At 42.1% G+C, this 11173-nt stretch overlaps 1 protein-coding gene across 1 annotated transcript in view; it reads left to right on the forward strand.

The window, feature by feature from the left end:
- Positions 1–8510, forward strand: part of rhoab (ras homolog gene family, member Ab) — a 36395-nt gene extending 27885 nt beyond the window's left edge. Inside the window, exons 3-5 of the mRNA XM_084332572.1 lie at positions 429–549; positions 6109–6239; positions 8289–8510. Coding sequence (XP_084188698.1) covers positions 429–549; positions 6109–6239; positions 8289–8462 — 426 coding nt within the window. The 3' untranslated portion in view covers positions 8463–8510. The remainder of the gene's footprint in view (positions 1–428; positions 550–6108; positions 6240–8288) is intronic.
- Positions 8511–11173: the final 2663 nt, after the last annotated feature.

Consider the following 11173-nt stretch of genomic DNA (forward strand, 5'->3'; position numbering starts at 1 on the left):
GCACTACATTCATACCTCATTTGCAATTGCACCTTACCTCAAAGTTTTGTACCTCATTTTCTGCATTGTACCTCACTTTTTTACTCGCTACTTAGACTGTACCTAGGTTGTACTTTAGATTGTATATTGTACAGTATATTGTATATATATTCCTCTTTACCTACTTTTACTTACTTTTTTTTACTGTATGAAGCACACTCTCAGGGGCTCATACAGAACAAAGCATTTCACCGTAAAGTACATGTATTTTATTGTGATATTTAATAAACAAACTTTAAAAAATTCATCTGTGCAGGCCAGGCCACCAGGAAAACTCCCGGTGCTCCCGATGGCTAGTCTGGGCCTGCATACAGGGAAAACAGTGCTAAAGACGAACACACATGGCCATGGGAGCACAATGCATTCAACTCTCCCTTCCTCTCTCTCAGGTGGAGCTTGCGCTGTGGGACACAGCGGGTCAGGAGGACTATGACCGACTGAGGCCCCTCTCCTACCCAGACACTGACGTCATCCTCATGTGTTTCTCCATAGACAGCCCTGACAGCTTGGGTGAGTTATGTACACACACACACACACAACCTATCACCTATACTCTCCTTTCTCTATCCGCACACACTACCTACACTAGATCTTGCTCCAACCTCAAGAAATTCTCAGTTGACTAAAGGTGCCCTCAGACCACCAATTTCGGGGACTCCCTGAAAAGAACTACCCGCTGAGGAGCTCCCGGAGAACTACATACGGTCGAGGGCTTGTTTTCGGTTTGCATTCGCACCGCCAATAGCGACACTGAAGTGACCATGTTTCTACCTTCCTTCCCTGGAGCAGAGCTGGACAGTCTAGTGAGAAAGCATTCCAGTTTGGCCAAATAGCAAACATTGGAAATTATATTACTATAAACACATCAACGCTGCTTAACTTATACAATCTTGTTGTAAAAATCTGCAGGAAAAAGTAATAATTTATGGGCTATGTCACGATATATATCACGATATTTGGACATTTCCTCTAAAGCATTTAAAAATGCTTGATTTGATTTGCTCTTTGATGCATACAGTCACGCCAACATGATAATTATAATAGTCCCTGCATTAACAGTTTGAGTGCCAGCCATTAACACTTTGGGTGCCGGGAAACGCTTTACAGCGTCATTCCCGGCCATGCTCAAGTTGCCGAAGGACGCTTTACAGCGTCTTTAATATCAATATTTCAAAAATCTGTGATCGGATTCATATTTCCCCTCCGCTGGCCTGAGATCCACCAGGAGGACCCACTGAGCTCTCTGGCGGTTCAGGAGCGCCATCTGGTGGCCGATCGGCGCAATCGCCAAACAGGAAGTGCTGTGGAGGTTGTGCTGGTCGGCCATATTACTTCCGGGCACTCGGTTTGGCTGCCGGCACTCTGGCTCGTCACAATATATAGCGATCCATTGCCAATAACTCGATAAACAACATGATTTGGACGTATATAGTATTATACAAGCTGGAAATGGTTCATCAGGATAAACATCCCATAATCGAAAACGGTCTACACCACGCTGATCGTCCAACGGCGCGAGGAAGATCCGGTAAGATTCAGCGTTATTTTTGAACGTGTTCCATATAAACTGTTATGATGAACATATGACCCACACTAGATGAATGATATAACGCTGCCCACGGAATTATAAACGATCCCCCGCCCATCCGGTCATCATCAGATCATACGTAGATCATTCTAGAAGTACGTCCAATTGAAATTTTTTATATCGCCCCGATTGCCATCAAACTGTATTTCATCATCAATATAATGCATTTGGGGCTATAGATCACGTTCTGGAGAAAGCTGCAGAAAGAGATGAAAACATACTTATACATTAGACTAGGGGTGGACGGTATAAACGGTATACGGTATAAACGGTATGAATTTGCTCTACGGTATGGATTTTGACTATACCGTGTAACCGGTAGTGCAGCTCTAAAATAGCAATGACGTCATGTAACCACAGCGTGACTATTTCACTCTCATTTGCCCCTAAAAATAGATAGAATTAGTCATAGATAATAGATATGTGCGAACTGGAAAAAGTTATTTAGGAGGCTTCGCGCAGTGGGCGTGCCAGCCCCTACCGCACGCATGTAAACACGGGTCTAGTAGTCTAGTGGGACGGGACACGGGAGCTGTCGGGAGGACGGCGTCGTCTCCCTGAGCTAACGTTAGCTTAGCTACCGTTACAAAATGACCCAGTCAACTATTCACTTTTAGTTTAATACATGATGGGGCATTGTCTAACCGAACGGTATCTAGTCGGCCAGCTACCGATAGCTCCTGACATCAACAAACGCTCCACAAAGTCTAGTACTAGAGACGTGTGTGCTACCTGTTAGCTCACGTTAACGCAAGTTAGTTCACCGTTCAAAACGAAATGTCCCATTGAACTAAATAATTCACTGAGGCGTTGTATTAACGTTATATATCCGGCTACAGATAGCTCCTGATATCAATGTCTTATAACACTGATTCGATGCGTATTCGAGCTGAGGGCTTGCTAACGTTATACCAATACAATAGGGTCCAGGTGCAGCGCCGGAGAATCCTGGCCGTAGCTCTGCTCGAGGCTACTCGAGTATAGGTCCAGGTGCAGCTCCGGAGAATCCTGGCCGTAGCTGGAGGCTACTAGAGTACACACAGACAGTGGAGCTTGTTGCGTGGTGGCGATGTCTCGCAGATAATACAAGTACAAGTCAAATTATATAATATATATATTTTATAAAAAAAAAAATTATATAAAATTAAAAAAACATTTTTATCAAAAACGATGATACCGTGATATATACCGTTACCGTCTATGCTTCAAATTATACCGTGATATAAATTTTAGACCATACCGTCCACCCCTACATTAGACCGTACTTTACTATGAATATGTGAATGAAAAAGTTTAACGTTGCTACACAATGAACAATACATATAGGACTTTGAATGGGCCCTAATAATGGCAATGTAGCAATAGAATTTAAAAAGTTATAGCCATGCAAAGAAGGGGTACTTCTCCATAGACAATAGAGCTGGCAATCTATGGTATATCATGAATTTAACCCATGGCACCCAAAGTGTTAACATTGGAAACATGGTTAAATGCCACCACCCACTTCAATGATAGCGTTGTGAACGCATAATCTCTGTTTTACATTATGGCTATGTGTCTAATCTGCCTGTCGCTTATCAATGACTTGTTTGCAGTCAACATTGTCGAAACGGATTGTTTTTTAATCGGTTCATTTCCATTTTATAGCATTTTGAAAAGCCCTCGTTTTCAAGGAAAATATATAGATTCTGTGATAAACGGCATTTACTGGAATATTCTGGAATACACATACACGTTGTCATGTTTCGGCCTATTTATTAATCGTTTTCAAATAAACGCTAGATTATCGATAGTATGTGTATTTATGCACGCTATAGAGTCGGGCTGAAAAATCTATTCTCATTTCCTCATCAGCGATCACCGCGCACACACACGCATAGGGCAAAAGCTTATATCTGTGAAAACAGCTCTGATTATCCTAAGACTGGTAAAATAAATTCCTTACCTGAGATCAGATGTTATCCAAAAAGATTATTCCAATTCCTGATCGCCATTCCAAATATCGATCACGCTTATTAATTACAGTGTTGGTACTGTAAATACATAATCCACGCTGTTCTGATGGCCGGCGATCACTTGGTCTCTTCAGTTGGCCTTGACGGAAAAGTAAAATGAGCAAACTGACCACTCCCCCTGCATCAGTGTAAAGTAATGGGGTGCAGTTACACAGGGAGAGACGATAGGGGGCGGTATCTTCCCAATTGAGCTCAGAGAGACTCTGCAGCACTAACCCGAGGCTCGATTGATGAAATATGAATTCAAATCGCCAATAAATTAAAAAAAAAACGACAAACAAGCGCTATATAGAGTCGGGGGCACTCAAAGGTCGGCATGAACTAACGACAAAAAGCGTCCGTGGCACTCGATGTGTTAAGCCATGAAGAATTAAAAAATAATTAAATTAAAAGTTTTTAAAAATCTAAAAGAGTATTCTACTGACACACTAATACAGAAACAAATGTATTAACATCTAAGACAATTTATATAAAAACTCTTGGGTGCCTAAGACTTTTGCACAGTACTGTGTTTTCTATCCACTTTAGCCAAAAATACACACACTACTGTGAGAAAATAATAATCGTATTTATTATCAGCAATGTTATAACATCCTACTGTAAAACACTGTAAAGGTGTGTGCTCATCATATATATATTTACTGTTTAATTGCATGAAACATTATGAAGTATTCTCTTATGCCACTTTTCCACGGTCTGCATGGTACCTACTCGACTCGCGACACACACACGGACAATAGAGGATTTCGACGCTAGCTATGAATCTAGTGCCTTATTAGCTAATTTACGCTAGCCGCAATGCTAACAGTCAGAACGCGAGGCTTCTATTTTTTGGAACCAGTTCATCCACCTCTGTGCCTCCATTGCCGTTTCTGAATAAAACACGTAGGGCTATCGTTTAAACACTATTTCACTTCTCTCTCACGCTCTCGTATCCCCGTTCCCTGTTTCCTCCAAACAAACCTGTGGCACCGAGTGTGTATGTGCAAGTGCTTGTGTGTACGTGACGTAACTTGGGCGAGTGTGTGAATTTCTTTTTCTGTGAGAGGGAGCGACAAGAGAGTAACATCACGATACGTTTAAAAAGTGTATTGTTAATGAACTGTACCCGATATTTACTTAATATCGTCATATTGCCCACCCCTAATTTACGTGCATAGATCACACTAGATTGATCAACTTACAACTAAGCATTTCCTGGTTGATAACAAGATGAGTGCTAAAATAGCCACTTGCAAACATGGAATAGTTAACCTACAAACACGAGACTGTTCCGACGGCACAATATTGATGTAACTAAGATTCGCAGATTTTTTTTTCCTATAATGCATAGGTATTTAAGCTACAATACGAGGTTGACTCGGGCAATGCTATGTCTTCAATTGTATGGGGTGACTCATGTAGCTAGTTTGTATTGGTTACACACTCAATGACGCACACAAGTCATCGCCATGCATAACATCACAGCATCATAGCCCTGACTCATACAACATCTGTCACTTCCATCTTCAAACATGACCTCCTTGTAGACCAAAACGTCAGCTCTGGACCGACTGAGTAGAGCCGGATCAAATATATCAGAAACTATAAAAAATTATCTATTTTTATGTTATTATTTATCCTTTTTGGTGGATGCTGAACTACAGGAACTCAGTTGACCAAATTACATCTTGTGACAACAATGGTAGGTGCTGGTCCCCTGAAGCCAGCACCAGGAAGCCTAATTTAATCGAAATAGAATCAGGTAATTAATCGGTACAGATAAAAAAAAAATCCGCAACAGAGCCAAGGACATCCACACCAGTCTCATTTGTTCAGTCCTTTTTAAGGTCCCTATGGTTCACTGATGACTGACATGAAAAGAAAAAGTAAAAAAAAAAAAAATTATTAGTATTATCATGTAATCTTTCGCGGGCCGGTCGGAATCATCCCGCGGGCCGGCCCGCGGGCCGTACAATGCCCAGGTCTGATCTAGCTCAATTTCCCTCAAAAAGCACAATCATAATCATAATTAACCATAATCGAATACCAAAATATGAAATGTTTTAGTGCTACAACCTTCTTCAATCAATATCTGAAATGAAGATAATAATACAAATAAATTATTTTACTAGTATGCACTCTGCTACTAAGGAATTTATCTTGCCTATATTACTACTACTGCACTCAAGACTGTAGCACTCAAGTTCAACACCATTTGACGAACAATCTTATTTACCCTTAACTGCCAGCGTTGTACCCTTCCTTCCTGCTTACTTGTTGTACAGAACTTGTAAGTCGCTTTGGATAGAATCGACAGACTAAATGTAAATATAGTGCTAGAACCAAAACTATAAAAGCAACGGGTAAATGTAGACCCGATGTTGAAAACTACCCCCTGCCACCACAGCTACAAAACAACGACTGAGGAAACACTGTTATTACCAACAGCACTAACCCCTGTATCTGGTCCTCCTCTCCCCACAGAGAACATTCCAGAGAAGTGGACTCCAGAGGTCAAACACTTCTGTCCCAATGTCCCCATCATCCTGGTGGGCAACAAGAAAGACCTGCGCAACGACGAGCACACTCGCCGGGAGCTGGCCAAGATGAAACAGGTACGGCTGGCGAGCGCGGTAGTGGCTTGTAGGTGCTCAGAAAGGGGGTTTGTGGATGGGGAATGCTGCGGTGCTTCTTGGCGGACTGTGTGGCGGAGGAAGCGATTGCGCCAACGCACCGACCAGTGTGTCCCCACTTGATGACCCCGTGGAGCCCCTTTACAGCTCCAGACACAGGGGCCACTCCACTGCCCTACTTCTGATTAGGGCTGTCACAAAAAAAAAAAAAAAAAATCGTTGCAGAATTGTAGACAAATTCAAATTTCAGCATCAAAAAAGGTCTTTAAAATCGCAAGACTAAAAATAATCATGACCAGTGATTATGATTTGGAATATGTGTAGGTCAGCGTGGACCGGCTCACTGCTGTCGTCGTTGACTGAAAAATAATCCGCCGGAGCATCACGTTCTGTGGAGCAGATAAATGTCCAGACTCCAGACAGCCGCATGATACAATCCCCATAATTATGTGCATTTCTGAGAGTCCGAAAAATCTGTTGTCCCTCATATTAGCAGGGCTCTCTTCCTCACATCGTTAGCATTGGCTAGCACAACGGCTATTGTGAACGTGTCGAAAATATTCCAGCCAGTGAATTTTGTTTTAAGCGCCTTTGAGGTGCTTTGGTACCATGAGGTGCATGCATAGTCATAGTACCCTTGAATGAGTGCTCCTGCCAGAGTCTTCAGGGTATTCTTGTTTACCAGGGAGGAGATCCGGTACAAGAATCTAGTTCGTTGGTTGACTTTTTTTTATTACATTGGATGCCATTTTGTCACAGGAAAGATTTGCCTCTAGGATGCATCCACATAATTGGTGGCACGCCAGGCAGGGCGAGGAATGGAGAGTAAAGAATCCATAATCCTCGTCGCCAATATTGTGTATAATAACTTCACAAGATAAGATTGGGATTGTCTAATAAATCTCTAGAGGACCGGCAAATGTAAACAGACTTTGGGCTGTTTGTAGAGCTAAATCTATACTTTATAGTATTACTGTCTGTCCATTCTCATTGTCAATTGGGACCATAAACCGTCCCTTCAAAATGGATTAAAGAAATAATTTTTTCATCAATACGTTCTCATTTTATAGCGCCGTGAATATAAGCGTTATACGGCATTTGGTCTAGTATATTTCCTGGAAGGCGAGATAAAGGGCTAATAGATACTAACGTTATATCCAATGGCATTTCCGTTATACAGATGCTACAGTTAAAACTCAAACTGCATATGATCGACACGATCCTCAAGCATGTATGCATGAAGGGGTGGGGGGGGGGTGCGGCAAGGGACGTCGTTTCTTATTATTGATTACCAATAACCGTGTTCGTCAAAGTAGCCACATAGGCCGATCGTATCGTATCATAACAAGGCTCGATCGGGCTGTAATTTACGTGAAAAAGATCTTGCCATGAGCCGGTTGGATCCCCCCGAGCATTTCCCCGTTATCGATCGCCATCTGGTAGATCGATATGTCCATTGGCTGATGATAAATCCCCTTATTGCATAGTGAAATCCGCAATCCAATACGTAATCCAAGCTACATGCTGCACATCCAGAATCCAGCGAACTGAAAACTCCATTGAAAGTAAAAAAAAAAAAAAGTGCTCCGTTCAGCCACAGGGCACACTGCATTATCGCGATAGCGCCCCTAAGAGGATCTGGCCGGTATTGCACTCAAATTCAAAGAGTAGGGTACATCTGCAGTGCCGCTCTGCGACCTTGAATAGGTTATTAAAATGGAATAAAAGTCAAAACAACTTGCCACAGATATATCCGTGCTTCTGTCCACAACGGGTGGAAACGAAACACGTATATATCAGTTGTTCGTCCCCATTGTGTTAAAGGCACAGTCATTTTTTTTTTTTTTGAATTTCTCCGTTCATGTTTGAATCTGGTGTTTTTATGTAAATTTTCTATTTAATTCGATATTTGAATATAATGTGACAGCCCTACTTCTGATCACCTAATTACCCAGTTCCTCTCCTCCATAAAACCCTTGATGTGCTGTAATGTCCCTGTCCTAACACTACTTCCTGGTTTTCACCCAATAGGAGCCGGTGAAGCCGGAGGAGGCTCGGGACATGGCCAACAGGATCGCGGCGTTCGGCTACATGGAGTGTTCGGCCAAGACCAAGGACGGTGTACGGGAGGTGTTCGAGATGGCCACCAGGGCGGCGCTGCAGGCCCGCCGCGGCAAGAAGACCACTAAATGTCTACTGCTGTAAAAGCGGCCGTCGTTTCATCGGACTCTTGTTTACCTCTGGTGTACCGGGAGGGAGGGGGGGTGGGGGTAAACGAGGGGGTAGGAGCAGAAAGGGAGGGGGGGGGGAGGGAGAGAGAGAGAGAAAGCAGTAGACTGCTGTATAACGGCCAACATGGACTCTATTTGCTCCTGGGTTACTCAAGGGCTAGGGTGGGTGGATGACTGACAAGAGAGGGGTGGTTGGATAGAGGGAGGGAGGGAGGGAGGGGGGGGGGGGGGGGGGGTGCAGTAATACTGCTGTAAAGGGCTGTCATTGGACTCTGAATTCACCCTGGGGTAGTGGAGTGAGGTCTTAGGTTGAATGAGGGGAGGGAGAGAGGGCAGGAGATATCGGCTGCTATTTAAAATAACAAGGCCATGCCATGACTGTATACAACAGACCTGGGCAAACATTTTGATTTGAAAATTTGCTTCACATAACTAACTCGCTAGGTGTTTGCACGGCCACACAACAGGTTGACTGACGCGTCGCCGGCAGAGCGGCTATACGAGTTAAGCATACCTTGAGTGTGTTTTTAAAATTAATACTGTTATATTGTTTTGCCAATGTCTGCTCTGTACGCCGGTTGGTTACTGAAGGGCTGTAGGCCATGTGGGAAGGAGGGAAAGGAGATAAGCCAATCCCCATGTCCCACCCTACCCCCTGATGGAACATGAGGACCTTGGACGGCCAGATCCTCCCCCAACCCCCCCACACAGAACCTCCTCCTCGGCTGACCACTGGCCTTCGTCTTCTACAGGCTTCAGACTAACGGGAAGAACAAGGAGAGGACAACAGTGAATGTGTTTTACTCTTGTCACCTCCTGCTTTCCCTCCTAGTCTTCAGAGAGGAGCTAGTTCTAGAACCCAAGTCTTTCCCCTTTGTTTTTTTTTTATACATTTCTTTCCCTCTAAAGGTCGTGGATATTTTGTCAGTATTTAAAATGGGAGATAAGGGGGGTGCAGCTTATTTGTTTTTACTTTTGTTTTGTAAAAATGCTTTACCTGAATTTTTATGATTGTTTACTATTGGTTTTTGCCACCCGTCAATCATCCCTGCCAAATGCTGTCATTGGGCAGTCAAAAGAAAGGCTGGCCTCTTGGCTGCCTGTCTAGAATTCTTCTAGGACCCCCCCCCCCCCCGCCTGCCCATGTTTGATGGCATTTCTTTTTTCTGTTTGTTTTGAACAAACTTAAGCTGAAAAGGAAAAATAAATCCCCCCAAGTCCTCATATGTACAATTTTCATTTTTATTGTATTTTCTTTTTTATTGTTTTAATTTTTTGATGTCGAAACAATGCTATAATGTGTTTGTAAAACAAAGGAACAGGAAAACAAAGCTGTATGCAAAGTCTGTAAATATAAAATGTGGGTTTGTTCATACTATACTATACACATGCCCAGGACTGGAAACTGTATTTGTAAACTAGCTTTGGTTTGTGTAATAAATTACTTTCTATAACACTCTGCCCTATTCATTATGCTCCCGAGGGAATTTCAATTCAAGCTTTATTTATACTCTACAGAAACACTGAGTAGTTAAAACATTTAGTTGAGATGTTACATTCACAAGTGTCATGGTGGTTAATAAATACAGCAACATCAGACGATTGAAAAATGAAGAGAAAATATGAAAAACAATTACATATTCTGGTGACCTGAAGGTCCTAAACCAACTCATAGACACTACTAGAGTGACTGTCTAGTTTCAGAGTTTCCTGGAGGGTATTCCATCAGGTCAGAGAAGGCAAAGGCAGCTTTATAAAGAAACCGCAACTTAAGTCTGTCTCAGCCAGAGAGGCCCACCGACATTATACTAGGACACAATGGTGAGTACCATAACTATCGCCGGTGATAAATCTAATGGTTGAATGATAAACATGGTGGTTTGATATAAATAAGTGATCTTTAAATCTAAATAAAACAATGTGTGGTGTTTGGAAACCGCCAGATAAAAACAGACATTCAGTTGATAATAGATAATAATGGAATAGAAAGTATATGAAAATAAATTCCTCAGAGATTTTAGACCATAAACTAAAATCATATAGAATATGTGAGGGCTAAGATGGCAAAGAGCATCTCAATTATTAGTAAGCTGAGACATGTACTCAATCCCAACTCATTGCACACTACTGTGCAATGATCTTGCCTTACCTGCATTACTGCACAGAGGTATGGATACAAAACAACCATAAATACATTGACTATCCTACAAATAAGAGTAATAAACAATGCAGGATATCGGGACCACACACACACTGTTTCTACAATCACACATTTTGAAGTTCATTGATATTTTAAACTTTAAAACTCTGCAAGTTATGTACAAAGCAAGCAATAATCAATTACCGGTAAATGTAAGAAGCACATTTCTGGATAAAGAGGGGGGATACAACCTCAGAGGACCATTGAATGAATGAATGAAAACTTTATTTAACAGATTGCAGAATGGGTACAATACAGTACGGCTCAATACATACAATTGTTAAGGGGATGCAGACCTAAGAAAGACGTTTGTCTTGTTTCCATCAGGGTCCCCCATTTTCAATTCATATAGACATTTATGACATACACAACATACATGACATTTATGGCATAGGGACATATAGGTATTTAGTACTGATACATTTGTGACATAAACGGTATTCAAATATACAGTACTGTTACCCCTAGATCCTGACAGAGTATAT

This window comes from Notolepis coatsorum, assembly GCF_963971535.1.
Source record: "Notolepis coatsorum genome assembly, chromosome: 17".
Lineage (NCBI taxonomy): Eukaryota > Metazoa > Chordata > Actinopteri > Aulopiformes > Paralepididae > Notolepis > Notolepis coatsorum.